Source organism: Pieris brassicae, chromosome 11, assembly GCF_905147105.1.
Source record: "Pieris brassicae chromosome 11, ilPieBrab1.1, whole genome shotgun sequence".
Classification (NCBI taxonomy): Eukaryota; Metazoa; Arthropoda; class Insecta; order Lepidoptera; family Pieridae; genus Pieris; species Pieris brassicae.
Window position 1 is genome coordinate 7071975 of NC_059675.1, and position 25523 is coordinate 7097497.

The window sequence follows — 25523 nt, forward strand, 5'->3', positions numbered from 1 at the left end:
TACCAGAATTATCCTTCCATTCATCCGTCCTGACTTGACTGAGTAACATCAATTCAAGCTATGACATTTGGGATATTAATTCGAATAAACTTGCGAATCTTGTGTGGGTATAACTCCCATTAAATCATTGGAGTCAGATTTATTTTTCAGCAGTACATATGCCTTGTGTGCCTTCCAATACTAACAAATCATTATAAAACGTTACCATGGTTACCAATTAGGTAGTGTTCGAATTTAGCTATAACGAGTCAGAAATAACTTAGAAGTTATTCGGAGAAAATTCTTTGAATCCAAATACATATATCGCTATTCGGTGAACGACATTTCGCCTGACACATTTGGAAAAACTAGATTTCTGAATAAGCGACACACTTGTTATGCGGACTATTTAAGTGTAATCTTTTCATAGAAATAACCAAAACGGGACGACGTAACCTAATCAATTATTAGTTTGTTTGATTATTAATTATTAGTTAGTGCGATTGTTTCCTTATTAAGTTTCAATGAAAATGGGTCATCTCTATACTCTCATATGGGCATGGCATTTTCAAAAAATCCATGATGTATTTATACAGTGTTTGGGAGCCCTGACAGAGGTATTTCTTTACTCTTAAAAGGATGCCCAAATCTAACATATAATGAATTGTGGTCAAATACATTAACACATTTATTTTTAGTCTATGAAACCTTCTCGAGTATTCCCATATAATCTTATTTTAATTCCATTAAGCTCGGGGTCTTTAATATCGGTTCTTCATAATAGACATTGAACAGTGGATTGGTCGAATTAAAACATTACTAGTATTATATGTGGTAAGGTACCATCTAAATTGCGATCTCAATGCCCAACTTCGGTGGTCTTACTTTCAAAGATTCAAGAAGTGACCATAACAATAGGTTATAGAGTAGTTTTCACAATGACAAGTATTAAGACAAGAGCGGCAGGAGCACTGAACTTTGAGTTTCCTTCCCCACCTGAGGTTCACATGGCCATTAGTTCCGAACGATACAGTCTCAAGATATCACCATCAACGCCTTGTTATTACGTACGTACTGTAAACGCCCAAAACTCAATCTCTTTTTTTATCTTTAATAAAGAAATTTACAGATTATAGGTGTTACAAATAGTGCAATGAATCTCTGTAAATAGACGATTTCGAGACTATTGTTTCTTAATTAGGCCCAATTGCAGCGAACGACTTGTTAAATTCAATGATATATTTAACATTTAATTACATTTTACACAACACATGCAAAAAAAGAAACTTCCTACTTTTTAAAGTTAGTCAAACGCTATGAGAATTGGGTAGTCTGTTAGAGATGAGAACTAGTGTGGATTGTTATCAAATGAAAACGTATTGTTATACTTATTACATAAACTAGACTTGCTTAATAGTGACCTATGGCTAGTTATACCTTCGTTGAAGATTATTTAAAGCTATATACATATTATGAATATTGACAATATATTCAATATTGACATTACTTCACTGCCTAAAAACTGTTTCTTTATTTAATGAATTATCTCGATACATATAAGTATTTCTTACAATATGAAAATAATCTAACATTGATTGATGCCGTATTTTATTCTTTTAATAAAATATTATTCTTTATGGCCATTTCAGTCTTATCATCGTTCAATGTGGATAAATTTTGTATTTGCGATCTTGCCAACTATTGGAGCGTTTTATTACATTGGCTATTGTGTTAACATTCTATTATATAAAATAAAAAAGTCGAATGAAATTTTACTATACAAAGATTTGGTTAAAATTTAAAGGTATACAAATACATAACGACACAAAATAAAAAGATGAAATGCCGTATATTTAAAAAAAATCTATTCACGTTTGTCATACTTAGTCAATTATACATCCTCAATTATGTTGATTTCATTTATAGCTTGGGTTACTTATAAAGCTTGAATCTGTAAATTGATATACACAAAAGTAAAGTGGATATTATATCTGTGATCACTGATCAAACAAGGCATTTGAACAGAATTATTTATTTTTCAAGCAATAGCATTTACAAAACTAAATACAAAAACTAAGACGTCCTCGTGAGAAACACTTTACAAAAATGACCGCGTTGTTATAAAAAACAAAATATCGTGGGATCCATTTAATCACGTCACGTGAACCCTGACGTGAAGAAAAAAACAAAATACAATCATTTCTTGGGCCAGTAATAAATATTTATGATGTCAGATGTTATTATTCTTGGAAGTAACTAATATTACCTATAGTGCAAATAATAAATATTTATTTTAGAATAGTTACTTATTTATAGTACATGTTGTATATTTATTTCTCCAGTTAGTAAGTTATATATTTTAGATGAGTGAATCTCTTGAAAATAAAGGTGAGTAATTTTTTATACGAAACCTAAGGTGGCGGACAAGTAAAAAATTCAAAAAATTGCGTAACTGTCCCACTATATTATAATTTCATAATTATTTTTTCTAAGTACTTCACACCACAGGCGCTGCAATTTCATTAAATATATCACCTATACTTGTGTGATTCTGTTAGCGCTAGTATATTCATAGCCCGAAAGCAAAAATCAAAGAAAGCCGAAACATTTGCTTTCGACATCTGCTTCGGGATTAAAATTACAGAAAGATCTGATGGGAAATAATTAGAAACGGGAAAATCTATCTACCTCAAGCCCCAATACGGATATTATTTAAATGGAAAAACGAGTCGATTAATTTGTTAAGACTTATTTCTCATAATTCTTTGATATCTTTACAATCCTATTTTTTATGTTGAATAAATTATTGTCACTTAAATGATCGATGCTGATTTTTCTTTAATACATTGTCTCTTCACTGACATATCGTGGAACATTACGTTAAGAGACTAATAAGTCTAACCTTTATATAACCTGTTCTATTTTTTCACTTACCACTGTTTAGCACTTAAGACTAAAGTGTACTAACACTAATTCACTAATTGAAATGGTTTGTAAAGAAGTGATGCGAGTTATGCTGATAGCGAGAAAAATATATTACATTGGTTAGCTCATCTTAAAGATTGACACATAATTATTTACAAGATAAGAAACTTTGCTACATTATCGACACGATAATAAAAAAGTAGTAGAATAAGAGTAAGGTAGTGCCAAGTAGCCAAAACGAAAGCCAGTGTTATGTATCATAAACATACTCGTATATACATAATTCATACGTTACACTCCCTAAAACTGTTGAACGCTAGGGCCATTGAAACTCATCGGCCACAGAAAGTCTTTTTACCCGGCTTTCCACTAATTACTTGTTAGTCACGAAGCTCTTGGCCGTAAAAATTGCGTTTAGTTTTAATAACGATAGCCGTGGTTTATTAACCTTTAAATATGAAGCTTCCTCGTCCAACGTTAGTTCCTTCGTAAGTAGTGCCTTTCTTCTTCAAAGTACTTTTTTGTGTATTATTATGTACCTGAACTTTCTTGACCCGTGTAAAGTAGACGTTCTTGCTTTGAATAATGTTGTAAATGACATAAACCCAGTATTTATGAACGTCTAGCTTTACTATAGAGTATGTACATACATATATAGTTTGATAAAGTTACAATTTGCGGAAAACTTTGATTTTATCGATTTGATTAACAAGTCGAAGTACCACACGTAAATGTTAATAAAAGTAAAAACAAATCTTATAATTGTAATACCTAATAATTAAAATTCGCAAATCTTATAATTGTAATATGTTTTAATCTAATATTTTAAAGAATTTTTTATTCTAAACTTATAACATATATCTTCCAGGATTATGTTATGCATCTACTACTTTCGGTACAGGTTTTAAGTGTAAGAAAATAAATGAAACATAACAATTTTACGTGAATTATAGCTGAATCGAATTTATTTTCCTAAGTGAAATTTAAAAGAATTACAAAGGTACTATAAAAACATTGAGGTCACTGTTATTGTCAACTTACAATAAAGCAAAATTATTGCATTGGCATAATTGATAAATTGATGTCAATGCAATTGTAAGCAGTCGTTCCATAAACGCATGTTTACAATAAACATTCTTGCTTCCAAATATAAAAACTATTGTAATATAATTGGCCACGCACGCACTGTATAAGGCTTGATAGTACAGCCTTGAAGGGTCAAGGACCTTCTTTGGTCTCTTGGATGAGTATATTCAGTCTAATGGACAACTTCATTGCGTAAAGCTTGATAATGCTGACTCACTGCAGTTCGGACTTATGTCTTGGCTCTATAGCTGTCTCGTTTAATAGTACAGTACTAAAATATATGCGTGAATCAGAACTCAGTTATTCAACAAAATACTTTATTTTTTATAGAAGTTTAACAGAGACGTGTATTCTGTTAATAGAACTTTGCACATTCAAAAACGTATTAAAACTCCAAACGCTCATAGCGTATTTTATCCCTTTTATACATTGACCTTTTTATATTGTCTATGGCTTATATATAATAAATGGTATATTTTATGGATAAAACCACAGATATTATTAAATTTAATCTAATATATATTTGTGACCTTTATTCAATTGTATAGTTAAAATTTGACTTTTAGACCTTTATGGCCTCATATATTTTCATATACCTGAAATAAGGGCTGCCGTTAAAGCATTGACTTAACTTCAATTAATCATTGCACAACTACTTAAAGAGTTACAAGATCCTTGTATAGATCAATCATGTCTCATTAGTAAATTGAGGAACAAAAGCTCCTGGGAAATCTTACCGACTTTGATTCGTGTCTATTTTTGTAAATAGCTTTGGGAAGTAACCTATTTCTCTTAGCACACTTGGCATAGAACAGGTGTCAAAACAATCCAAATACTTGACAGGCAAAATAGAACGCTTCTATTTTTGTACAATTTTAATAAATTAGAAAAAACCATTACATGTATTAAATAATGTTGTCAAATGCTTTTCACTTAAATTATTCAAAAGTATATCTTTAAGCTCAAAAGAGTAATAAAACAGATGCAAAATTATCCTTATCACACTGGACATTCCGGATATGACATTATTTAGCTTCGATAGAATTCAAACGATTTTCAAATTCAAGGCAACTAATATAAAACATTATAGTATCAAAATAACGTTCTTGCTAAGGTCGATCGAACGAGGAGGTCCGTAAATGGGGTGGGTGGTACGGAAAAGTTGCATTACCTATTGTCATAAAGATGACTTGAAGATGAATTTTCATCAGCTTTTTTTTTCTATAGAAGTCGTATCGCCGCTTAAATACGTGAATCAGACCGCTCCGTCACTCTCCAACTTCACAACAACGATAGCGATCTCAGATTCAACATCGAGATTTCGTTGTAGTTCAGATAGTTCTTTTATTAATTGTGGAGCTGATGTCCCATTCTCGGGACGCGTGGTGCGAAACTCAATATTGAATCGAGGACTATTCTCGCTACTGGAAGTTACAGTATACCGTCCTAAATGTACTTTAAATACTACTATGAATTTTAAATCTTAATAATAAACAAGCGTAGCACATTTTTCTCCGAACCGAATAGACGACAATAATGGTATGACAGATCTTAAGGCTCTTAGAGGAAATACTACAATAGTCATTTAGATGTTTAAATCGTCGAAAAGCTTACATCGTTGAGAGTTTCATAAAACTGGTTAGTCGATACAAGATTGTGTCGGTAATCTAAGATCGCAATAGTTACAAAACGGACTTTCCTTCGAAATGTTGCTTACCTTCTGCGTCTGCGTTGCCAATCTCGTTACAATTTACATACCAACCGCGATATTATTAAAAATGTTAAGTAATGAGCGTAAAAACAACAACAATAATAGCTAATAAAATAATAGTATTTTGAAAAATAATCTCATTGTCATCATCAATCATCTTTACTATATTAGACATTTTCTTCTAGGAATATGAATTAGCATATAAGTCATATTTGCAACTTGTTATTTTTGTGATTACACCGAAAAAATTGTCAAATTAAAATACAAAGGCTAAGCCCGAAATGTTAGGTTACAATATATTATTTGTTTTTTATCAGAAATAGAACGCTGTTTAGCCATAGAAAGGTTTTTGTCCTAACGACATAACAGAACAATTGAAAATTAACAATCGATTCGATTCAATATTTATATTAATGAATTGAATAATCATTAAAATAGTGGTTTAAACGAAAACGAATAATTAATAACAATGTCATAAGTTATACATCTTAAACAGGAACTTTAACTAATCAGGTTTTTTGTGGTGTTCTTTGACCTTTTAAGAACTAAAGTCGATTGAAGGTTGTAGCATACATAATTTACAGAGGAAATAATTTTTGTAATGTATGCTTTTTATCCCAATTGCATACATTATACGATACAATATGACATCACATCATAAGGAAATTGACAATGAGTTTAATAGATCTAAATGGTTAGTAAGTTTATTAAATAACGTTTTTACGTTGTCGCTTTAAGTAGATGTTAAAAAAATTATTGAGGTTAATACTGTTCATCCGCAAAGTGGATAAGGCTTTTTATATAGTTTTTCGTTGTGTATTATAATACACTCAATCTCCTCATATTAAATATATGTAATATATATATAGAGGTATATGCAACGGTTGCATAATGAGGGACTTTCATAACCCCGTTAAAAAAAATATACCAAAAACTATGTGATCGTATTATACCTCTCTGGGTGTAACATAACTATATTTTTTAAGGACATTAATGTTTTGGCTTTGAGCGAAGTCGTTAAACTAAAGTTGTCTGTGGCTTAGACTATTGCATAATCTACGCGACCTATTCTAAGGAACTAATAATCTATATTTTGAATCTTATCTCTACGTAAGCCTTAGTACTTTGTAATTTTAATTTACGTAACATAATACGTCGTGTTTAAAGAAGCTAAGACCATCTAAAATAGGTCAGTCCAGCACATTATACATGCGGATACATAATAGTGTTTCATTACAGCATTATGAATATGAACCTAAAATAGACACCTGCAGATGTGTAGTACAAATTACATCAGGTTTCGTAAGAACGGTTTCCAATTAATATTTAACTGGCAATCGAATTCTAAATATCTAAATCCAAATCTAAATCATATTTAGATATGTAAATTGTTATGATCAGTGTACATAAAAATACTGATGATAAATGCGAGGGAAGTTAGTGTACCTGTCTAAATAGGAATAAGGCTTGATGTTGTACACAGAATTATCTAATTTGACAAAGGATGAGTGCGTTTTTATTTTATAATTAAATTAATATTATTTCTGGAGACTTGCTAGTGTTAACATTGTCATCTTTGTTCTTGAGCCGCATTTTATAAGTCGGATGAAAGTTTCGTCTCCATATCGTTATTATTAGTAAGATTGAACTTTAAATTATAATATGCGGTATGTTTAAACTGGGGACTCCTGGACGTATTAATTACAAATGTTAGCGCTTGCTTATCGTATGTCACGTGCTCCTCTGTATGGCTTCAAGGGGACTCGAAGAGTCAGCTGTTATTGAAAGCAATTAGTAAGTCTATACGACTTGTTAATATATACTTGTAAATTAAAACCCGTATTGTCCTGTTACAATATCTAAGATATTTGTTTAATGAAAGCGTGTTCGGTATCATTGTTATAATACCATTCGCATACACAAAGTCAAGCTTTTGTAAAGCTGTAATTTCCAAGACCCTATAATGTATTGAAAATGTTAAACGGAAATGCTGTTAGTACAAAGTTAGTCCAATGATATTTATAGAACGAATGGACGGGTAAGCGCAATCGATGGTCGAGATAATCGGATTCCCCGCTCTGACCTGCCGGAAGTGACCCGGCACGATCGAAGCAAAACTTAATGAACCTTCATTTTCCCTTTTCATGCAATCTATGTTTCCTGTGTATGAAGTACAAAAATCAAACTCAGTAAATAATAAGATATATATAAAAAGGTGGAGGTTTGAATTTGTTTAAAGTTGAATTTAGAGTATCACCTGGAGCGTTCGTACGTTCACAGATTTCAGAATATGAACGCCAATGCCGATAAATGTTGTAGTACCTACCTCGATGCATAAACAATAAAAATATAGTAACTATTTAATAATATGCCACAACGATTACCTAAATTACGTATCACAGTCGAATTAATTTTTATATTAATCATATTAAAGTTTATATTTATGATATTAAAAAAGCGACTACCGAAATCCGCAGTTTAATTATTTCAAAATAAACAAAAGCGGATGTGTCCACTGTGTCTCAACAATGCAATGCTGTTAAATTCATTTCACGTTATAATAGAACAGAGACAATGTACGGGAACTTAATATTTAAAAGCCCCTAATGAAAACTTATTGAAATTCCTTTGGAATAGTTAGGTACTAGAAAATACGTTAAAAAATATTATCGTTTATTTGACAGTAGCTAAATATGATTTGATAGTGGTCAGAACAAGTCTTTTTTGAATTCTTAAAAAGTCTAACTGCATTACTTTTTCGTCTCTTACTGTATATAATTGTGTTTACACTGTGAGGAAAAGAGAAGACGTTTCTTTAATGAATAAGTAGGTAAAAGTTTAAATATCTATTAAGGCATATCAAATTGTCATTAATAAATCCCACTTAGAAACGTTACCTAATAACGAGATCGTTACTGGCTATTATCTTAATTTCTTATTCGTAACAAAACGTGAAAATTATTTAATTAAAATGGTTGTCTTACTTTGGTAACTGTCATGAAAATACCTGGCCTTATACAGTGAATCCGCGAAAATCATTCAATGTGAAACGCGAAACAGCAGGCCAATTTATAATGTCAAATTCACAGGAAATTATTGTAAAGTGAAACATAATTTAATGTGTTGCAAGTTTTATAAAGATTTTTTTCAAGTCTATAGAGAAATCTACTCTACTTGATTTCTAGCAATTATATCTAATATGGATAATATAAAGCGGTGTATATTTTAAATACTATGCGTCAGGGATAACTTAGCCCTGAAGTTGTCCGTTGGAGTCCTAGCTGTACAATATATATTTCTTTCTATCTCTAATAAACACTTGCTCGTCTCGTGAGACTTACCAAGATTTATGACCTCCGTACATTAAAATCTGTGACTTTTTATGTGACAGGGGGCAGAGAGGACGCAAGTAACTTAGAAAATATTGCGTGTCGTCGCCCATGAACCCTTGCAACGGCAAGAGACAAAAATCAAGCACATATTAGTTATTTTATAAAAAAAAGTAAAACAGATTCAAAAATCTGACACATGAATTATCATAATAATTATATTATCGACATAGAAGTCGGTCGTGTACATATGCTATGATTCTGAGAAGAGCACAGATTATAAGGAAAACAATCTGTTATATATATAGGTTTATTCAATCTGCTTACAGTTTGTATTGTACTTTCTCACGAACTGTGCCAGGTGTTTTAAGGATTGTTTATAGCTTCTCTATTGTTTAACGCTACATGTTTACTAAACATTAAGACATTTTAGAACAGAAAGCTTAAGATTATTACTATAGTAAATTTCTACTATATTTATGCGTAAGCATACTAGTTAAAACACCTACACTATCTGGTCTGTTGATGCTTCTATAAATCCTAGGTAACGTACACAAAAAACGATTGAAAATAATAATATTTCTGCGTGCTTAGATCCTCTCCTCACCTTGTACACACCATTGATCTCTTATATTCTCTTATATCTCGCTGGGCTTAGAAATAAATGAACCTATAATACACCAATAAAATAAATTAACCTAACGTAAACCGTAATAGAAATTTCCCACAATTTATTCCAAGATGTTACCGGGGGATAAACGATCTAGCTTCACCTAAGCATTATAATCTCATTCTTGAATCGAATTTGTTCACGGGTGAGAAAATCCCGACTTAATGCATCTCGTACGTAAGCTTCATGCTTGTTTGTTATTCATTGCTGCCGATGTTCGGAAATATTTTGTTGTGTTAAGAACGAAATGGCGTTTACCACGCAGTAGGTAACCACTAATATATATCTACCGGCGCGGCGTAGATACACCGCTGATCGCGATGTCGTCAAAACATCAGTTCATTCCGATCTTTTCGATGAAGTAAACGTCAACACGTATGTACCGTCTGAAAATACTTGGATTTTTCAAATAGCATTTATAAATTCAGTTTCGAAAACGTGACTACTTAGTGCAGTTTAATCATAGCTGTGTTTCAGTGGGTATACATTTTGAGTTACAAGTTCAAATTTGGAATTTAACCGGAAAATTGAGGGTAGGTAAGTTCTGATTATTTGTATTCATAAAAACGTGTTAATTATTTTTTTGTATGTAGTTTTCACTGTTCTAGTCTATAATCATAACTTGGAAATTGAGAAGTCTAGTTACTAGTAGGCTAGAAGGAGATTAATATCATATGTTCGCTTGGGCTTTTGTTAGAAAAGGTGTCATAAAATTGCCTTCTACGCTACTGAAATAAAATCAAATTCCAAGCACATTACAATTCATGACTCATAATTATATTACGTGTGTCAATGAAAAAGGGAAATCTAGTCGTGGAACCATGTAATATGTGACAACTTGCCACTTGACAACAAAGTGTTACTCTTTAATCTCACATAAATTAAAGTTGTGAAAATAACACTGTATATATTATTTTTGTCATATACAAGTTCATAGTTTGATACTTTGTTATTATATACGCACTGAGGTAAAAATACAAAACACTCGTAAACAGTTTTCGTAAAAATCTATAATAAAGAAAGCTTCGTTATTATTCTAGATGACTTCGCTATTAACAAATGACATTAATGGCTTCTTGGTTCTAAGAAAATTTAAATCCAATTATGTAAGCATTAGCTTGAAATCAATTTCAATGCAGTATACATTACCAATGCTGTCGTAACTATAGCGATTGTAAACAATGCAGTATGAATATCCAATACACAACTTACCATATTATGCGATTATAGCGATTATGCGATTTTTTTGAAATCACATTCAGGGTAAAGTAAATGGCGACGTACGTAGTATATCTGCAGTTGCTGGACACCCATCTATCTAAGATTTCACAAAGCCTTTCATTTTAAAGCAAGACGTCAAAAAAATAAAACGACAGTTTATCGGTATTTTTAGTAATTTAATTAATTACATTTAGTCAATTAACAACATAATGGCCAGCTGAGTAACGGACTTGTCAATTAGGAAGGCGATATTTAAACTAGACAAATAATTTTTGGAGAACCTTACAGGATATGAACAAAATTTAATTCCGTTTTTGTCCTTTTGCGAAACTTCATTCAACGTTTGGACGCCTACGTACTATGTCCAAACTTCTTTAGTTCCGAAGTATTATTGCCAAATTAATTGTTACTATTTTTGATAATTGGGTGAAGGCTGAATAAACTCATGTTTATATGCTATTTAACAGTATAGTTCATGTATTCTGAATTGAATTTAAGTGTAAACAAAACTTACCGTGAAAGAAAAGCACAAATTTATCACCATACACGTATGCGTAGTATTATTCATCGGCAGTAGACATCGGCTACTATATTAATCTAATAGGTTTAATAAAAACGTTTATGACGAATCAATCCACAATCGTCACACAGCCACTATACAAAAATACAGATTCAAAATAAAATTTTCTAGTTTGACGTTTCAATATTCTATTACCGTTGAAGCCGTTACCGTTGTCTGTGAAAGAACATAATATAATTGTCTAACATTATTTATTCTATATCTAATATAATGGGAACCATAGGGTAAATTTTTTGACACAGCGGCTACAATGTTGTTTTTTTCCATGAGTTTTTTTAAAAAATCTATTTCATTGCATAACTCTAAGATTCAATAAAAAATTTATGATTTGTACTAAATCAATAAAATGGATAAATAGTATAAATTTCAGTTTTACCAATAAGTTCACAGATAATATCAGATTATCCATTAAATATTTAATTATACGTTGCCATTATGACTGTATAGTTAAATAATTAATTTGCATTATAACATATTGTAAATGTATTATACAACCGTTTATTGAGGACATTACTGTGATTTTGGACGGTTGCCTTGGTTATGCTCTATTGAATAACCGGACTCTTGTCATCCTTGACAAATGTTTCACGCTTCATTCGCACCTTGTCAATGCATGCCAAATCAAATTGATTATAAATATTTTTGACGTTCAACCAAACAATTTGACATATTGTTTGTACTGAAATAGGTAATTATTGTCTAATTAGTTTTAATTTAACTAGTTCTGGCCTCGTGTGACGTTTTTGGTACAAACTACCACAAAAAACAACTGTTATAATGAAACTGGTTTTTCGGAATTGATTTTTTTTGCAATGAATTTGTATCCCACATGGATTTTATTTATATTACTTAGTCAATGTCCTATAACCCCTAGATGGGGCAGAGGGCGTCCACAGTGAGTCTCCATCGCGTTCGGTCTTAAGCCTCGTACTTTACTTCGCTCCAAGTCCTTCCGGCTCTCTTTGCCTCATCTGCAACAGCGCCAGGTTTTCCTAGGACGGCTACGCTTCCGCTTTCCTTGCGGGTTCCAAACTTGCGCCTGCTTGGGATCCCTTCGGAGTGTATGGCCCATCTATTTCCATTTGAACGCTTGTTCTGCTGGATAATCGGGGTTTCCCGGTAAGCTCGCGCTCTTATTTATATTAGCGATTATATTATTAGTTTTAAGAAGGACCTCTAGGGGGATATAGAGACAATGTTAAACATGATTTCTATTTAACGCATTTAATATAATATAAATCAAACGTACAATGACGTCATTAAAGTTATTGTTGTAGTATTACACCCTGTATTGTACTTTAGGAGACTTCATAGTACATCGCGGGAAATATATATTTTATACGATAATGAAAGAGTAGACGTAGAATATTCATATTAATTTAAGTAACCTAGCCATTATATATATATATCACATAGTCATATTTTCTTTAATAGACTTAACAGAACATAGGTGCTACCCCGTATAGGATAAATGGCGCTAGACATGCGAGTTGCGCAAGATTATTTATAAGAAAGCCTATGTACTGCATAATTGTCTAGGTATTGACATTTATCTAATACAAGGCTCTCGGAACTTTCTCTGGACTGACTTTACCAGTTTCCATTTTACTGTGACTTTATTCACTTGATAAGGCTTAATATCAACGGAAATCGTATAATTGTCATTATAATGCGGATTTCAATTAAAATAATGATTACTATTCAGCTGCTCTTATAAGTTACATTCCATTATGATGATGAACTATCTAATCGTTATCAAATCCCTCGCAGTATCTTATCTTAACAATAATAATTGTATACTTGTAAGAAACGCGATAAAATTACCCGAAAAAGTATATTTTTTAGAACACGGAAACCTTAGGGGCATGGTGCCTGTAATCCGTCTGCCTGTGGCTGCTTCCGTTATCTTTCTACCTAAAATATACTGTTTTAGTTTCCCTGAGAATCCTACCGTAGACCTCACATTCCTGAGTGTAATTAGACCAAGGATTACGGTTACTCGAATATATCCGCTATTATCAAATATAGTATAAATATATCTTATCTGTTATCACAAAGTTTAGGTTCTTAAGAGTTATAAAAAAAGTTATACCGCTATTATTTAATATAAAGATATTTGTTTTAGAACTATTATTGAATAAAAAGTGCTTATAAATATTTTATGAGCAGAAAATGAAGCCAGAAATGGCAGGAAACAGGTGATAATCCACAACATCACACAGGATGAGCTAAGAAAAAACTCGGTGCGATAAAAACTATTAGCTCATTACGATAAAATTATTACTACGACATAAATGTCCATAGCTATGCCAGGTGTCTCACAGTTCTCGAAATATTTGCTGAAAACCCGTTCGAAATGTTAGAATGCTGTATTATTTTAAACAAGTTCTGTATTTCTTACGATGATAATGGATGTATTCAAACTATAATTAAAATTTTGTCGTAGAACCAGATCAAATTAAAATGAGCGTTTCAATTATTCAAATTCAAAATCATTTATTTATTTAGGCAACACATGTACATCTAATAACGACAATAAAAAATACATATTACATGCTAAATGTTTCTAATGTTACATTTACTGCCAGTTCTCAAATCAAGTGCGTAGAATAGACGAGAAGAACTGGCAATCAACTCATATTCACTATCATATCATATTAAGAAATCTTACATCTTTGTTTACCTCATATTTGGTTGTGATTTCCTTTAATTTAATTTATTTAAAATTGTATATTTTTATACTTGAAACTAAGTTAAAAAACCATTATTTTATTGTGTTTACTATAATAAATAATCATTTCAGAATAAAATATCTCCCTGTTCCTTGAATATAAAACTTATGTCACCAGTCAATTGTCAAAATGAGCCATATGTCACACGAATCTTCGGTGGGAATATCAATGTAAAATCATTTTTGTTTTCATATGAGGCACTTGGAATATAATGATTGTATACTCCATACACATAATTTAAATTATTTTTTACGAATTTTACAGGTCAGTATTATATTCTATTGAAAAAAGGATTTTGTTAAACATGTCTTTCACCTGTAATTATAAACACTTTGAAATCTTTTATCTTGTTAATGACCATATTTACACAGTTTCACAATCTAAAGACAAAACAGCCGGTGAATATTTTATCATCTCGTTTCAAGCGACGCTTTTCCGGCAAAATTCAGAAAACAAAAACTTAATATGAATATTCAGTGAAGCATTTTATGTTAAAGGTGAGTAATTTAGTATGTTTTAAAGATGTGTTATAAGTGTTACTGACATTGAAAGTAACACTGATTGACAGCAAATACAATTTGTGAATTGTATTTCGTAGTATAAAGTTTAAAATAATTAAAAGTTTCATACAGTATATAGAAAGGGAATTTTCTAAATTTTATATATCATTTAATTTTTTTATAAATTGTGCCGCTATGCACGCTTTATTTCGTTAAAGTAACACCAGACATTCATTCTGGTCTAATCAGAAACCTATATCTGTAGGAACTTTTATAATATCGATCGATATAGGAAACAAATATGTTATTTATAGAAACATAACATTGCTTTTAAAACCAAGATTGTTCCCATTGAGTTTAGAATACATTCTTTATTCTCATTAAGAAATGTAAACGAATCGTAACTAATACGTTAAACAAAAATATGTATATTGCTAGTGAAAGCACAATACGCGTCTGACTGTATAAAAGCTTCCCGCCTGGAGCAGTAGGTAAAGAAAAAGACCCTCCGAAGCCTGGGACCTGGGACTGGGATAAAAAGGCTTTAAAGCTTGCTTGTATAAACAACGACAGTGACGTGGGTACTATTGAACAAACTAAAAGGAATAATTTGTGCTTCTAAAAGGGTATAATTATTATTTTTCTTCTTATATTATTTGTATATGAGACAACGTACGTTCGTGCTTATTTTCAGAATGTATTCCCCATAGTGTTTGTATAAGTTTTCGTTACTAAACTTATCTGGAACTGGTCGTTTTTTAACGACAATGACGCCTGTTTCCCTTTTAATTTTAGTTTAGTTTAGCGCTAAAAAAATAAGATAGGCAGAATAATATAATTATCTATAATTAAATATTACTATAATTAATTCATAAAAATACATTTACTACTAATTACATGATGAGCAGTGTTGGCCTAGTGGCTTCAACCTGCGAGTCTCATCACTGAGGTCGTACGTTCGATCCCGGCTGTGCACCAATGGATTTTCTTTCTATGTGCGCATTTAAAATTAGCTCCAACAGTGAAGGAAAACATCGTGAGGAAACCTTGCCATAGACCCAAAAAGTCAACGGCGTGTGTCAGGCACAGAAGGCTGATCACCTTCTTGCCTATTCTATTAACAAATGATCATGAAACAGATACAAAAATCTGAGGCCCAGACCTAAAAAGGTTGTAGCACAATTGATATTTTTTTTAAATTACATGATGCATACTTGGAATTAATAAATGGTTAGGTGTTAATATCTTTAACTTCATTTCTGTTGATAAGTGTACTTTGTTGCTAATATTAATAAAGTTATTTTGTGTGATTTTGGTTATTTTATATTTACCCGACATTTTCCATTAATGGATGCGTCATTACTATTCTTAGTAAATAAGTGACGTATTCTGACCTCCATGTTGTCACGATTTTAATCTGAGTAAAGCAAAAACAGCTAAACACAAAATAAACTTCAACTGACAGCTTTTTAGATGTTTATTTTACCATAAAATAATCTAGTATTACGGTAATACTAGATTATTATTAATAATTCGATTTATTTTTTTCATGGACTCTTTACTGTACACACCGTGTTGGATGAGGATAACATGAGGGTTGACTTCAGTAATCCAAGTAATCCAGGAGTATGTATAAAAAATAAAATTATACTCATTTAAATTATTACATAAGCAGTGAGATATGCTATATAAATATTCAAAGAATACAATATAAACCATAACCGCAAATAGGAAACATTATATTCTTGTAATTTTACCTAACATTGCGGAGAAAGTTTTGCATATTCTATCGTAGCATACATCGATTCCATGCATTAAACCATGAAGACGAGTTAACGGATTGGCTGACCTGAATTTTCTTTATTCTAAAGTGCTAATTTCATTAAATATTAACATAATCCAAGACTTGCATGACATAATTGACAGTCTCATTTCGCATTATAATTGTTTGTTATGAAATAGTCACCTACATCTCGAAATATCTAGGTCAAACGGTCCATTTGATATTTAACTAATGAATATTTAATACTGTGCGAGCGAATTAAAATTTTAATTAAAGAATCATAGGTAAATTTTTGTTAGAAAACAATATTACAAAAAGTAACATTTATGAAAAATATTGTTGCTTGTTTACAGTATGCCACCTAATCACCGATAAATTAAACTAGAGATGAATATTCCTTCCAAACTTATGTACGATTACTCTGTTAATAGTTTTGCTATCTCAATTGATAAGGTTAAACGGATAAACTTTTGGTTCTCATTCTTGTTCCTAAATATATGTACTTAAAATATATATTATATATATTTTCAGTAAGTTAATTTTGGAATTACCCAAAAATTGCGATAATAGCTCGAATTTTTTGAGACCATTTTCTCTTACAAAGGAAAGAAACTGTTTTTATATTGATGTGCTATATTTAGCACATTGTAAATGGTATTTTTGAAACTTTTCCTGGGAAAGCGGTGTATATCCGCTATACGCATTTGTATTCAAACTCGATCGTCTACGACATTCGATTCTGATCACCAATCACATAATTTCCACGTGATGTACACTCTAAATATAGAGGTTTCACTCACGTCAGGGGATTTTCGAACCGGTCGAGAGAGCCATTGCAAACTTCCGACACACTATCACATTCCTTGCAAAAAGGATTTTCGTCGTAACGCCACATTGTCATTCGGGAAACGTTCTTTAGTACGGCAAACGTTCACAGTTCAGAGAGAAACTGAAAAATCAAAGAACATTCTTATTAAATATCTTATATACAAATCTTTTTTAGTGTCTCCGTAAGCGTAAAAATAATCGTTCATACATTCCTTGTTCAGTGAATAAATGTAGGTATTAGTGCATTTAGTTTCTTGCTTTTCCCTCTGCGTCGATGACTCAGACAGGGCAAATAATTTTGTATAAATAAAAGATTATTAATAGACGTACTATGTTTGATTTAATCTTTAGAAATTATCGCAAATATTTCTTAAGTGCTTCTTAAGTTAGTGCATTTTGTAATTCAAAGTCTATTTGCCGACTTGTTTGCTTGTATTTACGCAATTTGTCTCAGTACTCACGTCGCTTCCGTTCGCTATTTCCTCGTTATATCAAGGAACTATACGTAAGGATGACTGACTTGCATATAAATATCAATGAGAGCTAGATGCGTCTTCCGTATTTCTTGATAAACCTGGTTCTAAAACTCTATTGTGAAAAGGAGTACGAAAACCATATATATTTTATATTTGTTATTGTTAAGCGAAGATGGTAATAATATCTTATTTAATAAATTCCTCTTGTCCTATAAATTACAAATATTAAATATTGTAACGTTTACTAAAATACCCTTAAAATGTAAATTTCGGTAGCAATGCAATTAAATCATTAAGTTATTTGATGGGCGTCGTAAGCCAATCAAAGTTGATAACTGCAATAATATGATAACCCGACTTCAATTTATCGCAAACGTCGCAATATACATTAACTATGTAATCACACTGTACATTCCTGGAATCTTTAACGATAGGTCGTTGAATCGGCACGAAACCGGTCGACCTTTGAAAAACATTCTTTGCCCTTGAACCCCTCTCAACCCATCTTTGGGTTTGGGGACTTAGTTTTTAAATGCTTGCCATTTCAATTTCATTACTAATATAAAATTTTACTGATAAATAATTGTAATTGATGTCTGTAAAATATGGTAATAATCTAACTTTAGGCAAATTATTTCTGTTTTATTGTTTCACAGCTAACGATGTGGTAACTCTAGAATTACTTTAAAATTGTTTGACTAATGCTGGCGTTACTGTAGCTTATAATAGTTTTTGTATGCATTATAAAAAATATCGCAACCGAAAGCGATTGCTTTAAAACATTTTAAATTACACAATAATGTCATAGCAAGGTTAACATCGTTACGATCACGTAACGGTGGCTACCAGCAAAAAAAATTATGACGGTTTGAGGAAGCGTCCCTACTGGACGTCATTTAAATTTGTTGCAAATATGATAGGAAAATATCGAGATCAGTTCTCAATCTCAATCTCAATAGAGATCAGTTTATATTTTTTAGATTAAGATACATGTCGATGTATATCACTATCTGTATCCGTCCGGGTTCTAACGCCGTTGGTGTGGAGAATCGGAAATTTACCCACTGAGCTAACAATGTTTACTGTTTGACTGTACTCGGCAAATTAATATTTCCTACAGATTTATAAAGAGATCCACGAGCACGACCTCGTATTGCATAATATTTAGAGAAGTACCAAATCATTGAAAACAATGAACTGTACGTTCTGTTTGAGCATTAAATTGTCGTAGGTATCATTCGAAACTAACACAAATATTTTAGTATATTTTGGGTCATGGCGAAATCGGATATTTGAAACCCACAGTAAAATAGAACCTCGTTTAACAAACGCTGACATTTTGGTAAACCAAAACTTATAACCAAATATTTCTGCCGTTATATGTCAAAACGACCTATATGTACATATATTATTTTCGTTGTTAACTCACGCCGCAATAAGAGTATCTTCTTAACTGATTATAAACAATTTGTTTGTTTTGTCTTTTTCAGTCATGTCTTCGAAGATGGGACGGTAATCGCCCAAATGCGGTGGTTCCGCAAGGGTGAGCCGCCACGGCTGCTCGCCGTATCACCGGAAACCGAACCTCGAACCACGCGACCCTCTAGAAATGGTATGATTGTTTTTTGTAATATTTAATTCTTATCTACATTATTTATATGATGTGAACAAATAATGTAATCTTACTTTGGATTTGGATTTATTAATGAAAAATTTAAATACATATGATAATAAATAATAAAAAAATAGGTCGTCTCGCAATAAATTATGTTTAATTATTGAAGCGGCTATAATTATTTCTTTTAATTTCAGATTCTTCACCAGTAAGTTACTTGCAAAGAAAAAGTAGCAGCAGTTCGGTTGAAACCAATTTCTATAACCTAAACGAACAAGTGATAACCGTTGAAAAATCGCAGCACACGTGTCACAATAATGAACACACACCGGTTACTCGACGAATATCTTTGCAAAATAGTCCAACTTCCTTACAAGAGAGTTGTGTTTCTAGTCGAAAGAATCGTGCAGGATCCGTAGAAAAGGAATACATGGTGTATCGCGAAAAACGAAATCCTTTACTAGATAAAGTGAAAAATACGAAACTGTCATGTTTTAAGTCGAACGGTACTTTTCGATACGGTGATGATGCTGCGTCTACTTCAGGAAGTGAATGTAGTGGCTTCGGACACGTCGAAGACGTTAGTCAAAGTCGTTATCCAGAATCATATCCAGAACCACACAACGAGTTCGAAAACCACAACCCATGGGTTAAAATGCAACATTATGAAGACGAAGTTTTTTATCCGAAAAGCCCTGTAGAATGTAATTGGAGGGAAGGTAAATCATTCACGAATCGAGGGACTAGATGTTACAGTTCAGGATCAGAGTGTGATCGATATCATGCCACACCGAAAACAGCCACTAAACTGTCTAAATCCAGTGATCAAATATTTAATGATGATTATGAATACTTAGATACACCCATTGCCATAAAATCCGACTGTAAGACTGATAAGTATAAGAATAAAAATGAAAAAGACACGATAGGACCAAGCTCCTGTCTTTCCGCTAAGATTCGAGCTATGTCAGACAGGTATTTGAAATCCTCAAATAGAATTTTATCGAAACTCTATAAACAAAATGGGGAAGACAATGACACAGCACACAGCATGACTGAGAACATTTCAAAATCAAATAGTAGAAGCCGCAAGAAAAAAGGTGGAGTCAAAGCAAAACTCAGAAGCTTTTCTTACGGTGCACTACCGGGTCTAGACGAATTTCAGAAAAGTCAAAGTGCCGTATTTCATGACGATGTCTTCAACATCTCTTGTGACGATGAAAATGTGTTATTGCAAGACTGTGAGGATGCAGACTCTGGAATACTAGTGAATGAATCAGCTGCATCTTCTATGTTTGATAATGATAGACTACCTCCGCGGTGTGAAAGTTCCGCATCGCAAACTAATTCTCAAGGACCTTGTCATAGTAGAAGTGTTTCCGGTGACCAAAGTTTTGCTAAAGTTAGAGTTTCACACAGAAAGAGTAGAGAGAGGAGTGAATTTCCTAAACCAAAACCAAGAAATTCCCAAAGAGCTCTATCGTTAGATCGTAAAGAAATACTACGGCGAATGCCAAAGAACTGTGATACTGAGGAACCTCAATATCTTCAATTAACGGAGAAACAGAGAATGCGTCAAAGAGATGCTAGTCAAGGTGATTGTGGAATTCCGCCTATACCGCCATGTCGCAAGCCCTTAAAGCACTCGAGTAAACCTCAATCGGAGTTCAAAGTAGTGAAAATAATAAGAAATTGTCCTAATGATGAACTGGGTATATTCATCGCTAAGACAAAGCTGTCGGATGAAGGACATATTGGATACCTGGTGGCACATGTTGTACCAGGAGGTTTAGCAGCTAAGTAAGTTTACGTCACTGCTAATAATATTGTATAGTTTATTATTATATTACCACGGCTTACGTAGTTTGAACTACAACATATCCTTTTATATATTAATAGGCTTCTTTTCTGGCCGATCTTTTTGTATTTGCTAATTATTATTTTTATTCATTTCAGGGAGGGCTCTCTGCGTATCGGCGATGAATTGCTCAATGTAAATGGACGAAGACTTCGAGATCTTACCATGTCAGAAGCCAAAGATGCATTGCGATCTGGAGCGGCCGAAATCGACATAGTTATTTGCAGACAGCGGGAACAAAAAAAGCCTGGTGTATTAATGCGAGAAAGTTCCGTAGACTATGAAAACGCAGTCATATTGGGGAAGGAACGAGGCGTCAATAAATATGACGTCAGAACAGCGCGTCATCAGAACCAGGATGACACTGGCTGTAATCGCAAAGGCTTATCAATCGAGCCGGACAACGCGACGGCCACGCAGTCGCATTTCCTAAAGGGTCAGAACGCGAGCTACAGCAGTATGAATAACAAGCTCCTGCGCCGACAGGTCGTTAGTTACGGCGGTGCAAACAAGGAAACAATGACGTTAAGCTGTACAGGTGATATCGTTGACGTTGACGTGCCAGATGGAGTGACAGATCGTGTTGAGAAAAATGAAGACACTGAAATACAGACACCTAATGCGGCAAACTTCTGTACTCTACCTCGCAGACCAAGAGCGCCTACGCATACGTATCACACAATTACCTTTGAAAAAGGCCACGGAAAGAAGCCATTGGGATTTACAATTGTGGGAGGACGAGATTCACCCAGAGGTCCTTTGGGGATTTTCATAAAAAGTATTTTGCCACAAGGTCAGGCGATAGATGATGGTAGATTAAAAGCTGGTGAGTGTCGTAATTTTGAATATTTTATTTAATAATAAATTCCTTCGTGCTATATCAAAACAACTTCGGTAAATGTGTCGCGATAAGAATAGGAAGTCGTTTTATCGGTTCTCGATAGACTGTAGGAAACGTGTGGTTGCATTCCACGTTGATCGCTATCATCGTTAATTAGAGGAAATATAAAGCGAAATCTTTTTTCTTGCACATTGCACTTTTTTATAAACATTTTCACTAGACTTTTGATGTGAGATACTATGTAGACACACAAGAATATTTACACAGGGTTTTATTTTCTAATTTCGTTTACTACTCAATGTTAAGCTGATGTGTGTTGAAGCTTTTAATAAAAATATATTTTGACAATTTAAAATTCGAATTTAACTTTATTATTGTCTGAAGATACCATCCGATTTTCGAAGTTATACTTCTTTTGGCGCGTTAGGGAAAAAAGATGAGAGTAATTTTATACGACGCGCGCGCAAACCCTCACCCTGAAGTTAGCTATAGTCAACATTTTAGTTTTTTCTATCGTTAGTCTACAAACGTAATAAAATTTTTGAAAAGATTTTTATCTTGTTACGCCAAAGAAGTATTACTTCTAACGCGTGTACATAAGTATCAACATGTTTTTTTTAATATGGTTAAATGTACTATTTTCAGGGGATGAAGTGCTAGCAGTGAATGGACAAGCGTGTCATGAGTTGGCGCATATTGAAGCATTAGCACTTTTCAAAGCTGTGCGAAGTGGGCCTATCGAGTTACGAGTTTGCCGCAGAGTGAGGAACCAGTAAGTAAATTGTTAATAATTATTTAATATTGCTATTATGTGAGTTGCGAAGTGATGAAACTAAAACGACCTGTGTCACGCACAGAAGGCTGCCCTAAAATATATATTGTTAAAGGCTGTGCTGTGCACACCTGCGTAGTATAAATAAAAGAGACCTTATAATTTTTATTAATTCACATATTGTTTCGCTGGTAGCCGTACCGGGAACCTGGAAAAACATATTAATTTAAGAAATAAGTATAATAAATGATAAAAAAATTATTAATATTAATTAAAAAAAATATCGAAGAATAGTTTAATAAAAATAATAATTTTGGAGATTATTGATGAGAAAAAAATATTTTCTTTGAAGTTTTTAAATTTCTTATTATTTTTGGTTTACAAGACCAATGTTTTTTTAAAACTATTGACCAATTCATGTGACTAATAATGTAATAGGTAAAACCCCTTTAAAGACAAATTTGCGCGCCATTGTGGTGGCAGAATATGCGCACGTACTATTGTACCATATTCTTGCAATAAATTATTTATTCCGGTACCACGAAACGTAGTTACTTGATATTTTTACTCTTTAAATATTAATTTTAAAAAAATATTTTTCAGATCTGCTAAAGCCAAGTCATGCACAGATCTTCTAAATGACGACGATTGAGGGAACGAGAATTGTGTCAGGAACTTCATCCGGTGTTTGAAATTCGATCTTGAAACGGCGAAATAAAGCCGTGTTTTTGATGGTCTTGGTAAAGGCCGCTTTAAAATATATTGTATTATTTGCTAAATTGTAAACATAAGGACAAAACCAAAACTACGTATGTATTTTGTAGAAAACATGTGTACGTGACAAAAGGCATTTTAGCTAGCAACTGAACGTAGTCAAATGACAAGAAAGTTAAAACAACTGTAGTAGCTGGTTGTTCACATAAATCTAATATCTAGCTTAACCTTATTTTTCCCTTTCATCTAAACTCAAAATATGGGAGAAATTAATTTGACCAAATTCACTCCCATTTTTCTTTAATGTGCCATTTTAGCGCTTTAAGGCATATATTTTTATTTTTATTTCTAGTTGTCAATGGTCATATACATACTACAAAGCTCAATTAGTTCAATAATGATAAATGATAGAGACATTTATAGTATGTCTATGAAGGGAAAGATTAAATGCCTTCTGGGTTTTGTGTAGAAACCTGTATCCAAAGATAGTTTCATAACGTCTCTAATATGCAAATCCTTGTTTCATATTATCTATTAAGGAAATACTAGAAAATATTTGTTTTCCCTTTATCGTTAACTTTAGTGACTATCTGTTGATGTCAATGTTTTCTTTTTCAAACACTATTCTTTTATTCATTTAACTCAAGTATATTAAACAATAATCATTATTAAGTTCATAGTACGAAGCATGTTGTTAAATTTTTATATAAATTATGGATGTATGGTATCTTGCACTTTGTTCAGTGACTGGTATACAATTAGTAAAAAATGCCCTAAAATATTAAAGTTAATAAAATAAATAAATTAAATATCGATTTAAATAATATGGTGTTAATAATCTATATGTATGCGTATGTCTAATGCATAAAGGTCCTCCGTTCGATTTCCGCCATAACTATAAATGTTTTTATTACAATTGTACAAATGATAACTTATTGTAGATATTAGCAATGTAGCCAATTATGTATAATTTTCTATGTAAAATGTCCATTTCGAACTTTTTATTAGTGTGAATAATCAATACTTTTTTTGCACAAAATGTAAATATTTATTTGCTACAATTATTTAGTACTAGAAAACTCTTCAATTGTTGCTAGTTGACTGTGCAATGCAATATTGAACTAAATTGAATGGTTTTGATCTGATTTCTGTGATAAAATTTAGTATTTTATGAATTTTGAAGCAACCTTTTAGAAGGTACAACAAAAGACGAATTGGCAGTACTTTTTTGTGATTGGGAATGAAGGATCGGATTGCGTGTCTGTGGTTGCACGTCCTTCGCCTCATAGTACATTTCACATTTTCCTAAATATGTTTTACATCTTTCAAAAAAATACAATTACTCGAACAATTATTCATATGAAATATTTAAATTAAAGTTATGATACATATGTAGTCATCTATTTTAAATTAATAAAATCAATTAACTATTTCTACACTAAATCTAGAAATAGTATAGGAATATATTATTTAGATAGCTTTTTGTAAATATGAACCATGATTGTAAACGTATAAATTGTTTATTAAATCTTTGAAAAACGTTTTTTTTATTTTTACAACAATCATTCTAACTGAATTTGTCATGGATGTCATCCATTTCAGCCAACTTGACAAAAAATAATTCTGCGAAGCAGTTTCGTGATGAAAGAACGGGTACGCCTACTGCCATGGTTGTAACCATAACCTCGCAAAGTTACATCCACATTCCTGTTTCTGCAAAACTAACCTAAAAGTATAAAATTTTGTAATCCGTTGTACCGTTAAAACATACTAAATCGTTTTATTGTTTAGCTTTTTTAACGTACACATATATATATATATATTAATATGTTGAAATACTTGGTCATTTTTATATGTGACATCTAGCGGCGTCAAGGGAAGTCTTATAGTACTAATATTATCT

At 32.2% G+C, this 25523-nt stretch overlaps 1 protein-coding gene across 4 annotated transcripts in view; it reads left to right on the top strand.

Moving 5' to 3' along the window:
- Window positions 1-25139, top strand: part of LOC123716032 — a 28392-nt gene extending 3253 nt beyond the window's left edge. Inside the window, exons 1-6 of one of the 4 annotated variants that reach the window (XM_045671519.1) lie at window positions 10034-10237; window positions 19311-19432; window positions 19633-21235; window positions 21392-22119; window positions 22780-22906; window positions 23510-25139. In XM_045671519.1, coding sequence (XP_045527475.1) covers window positions 19345-19432; window positions 19633-21235; window positions 21392-22119; window positions 22780-22906; window positions 23510-23558 — 2595 coding nt within the window. In that variant the 5' untranslated portion in view covers window positions 10034-10237; window positions 19311-19344 and the 3' untranslated portion in view covers window positions 23559-25139. Of the gene's footprint in view, window positions 1-10033; window positions 10238-15897; window positions 16360-19310; window positions 19433-19632; window positions 21236-21391; window positions 22120-22779; window positions 22907-23509 lie in introns of those variants that run through there. The other 3 variants (XM_045671516.1, XM_045671518.1, XM_045671517.1) reach the window with 3 other exon arrangements.
- The last annotated feature ends 384 nt before the right edge of the window (window positions 25140-25523 follow it).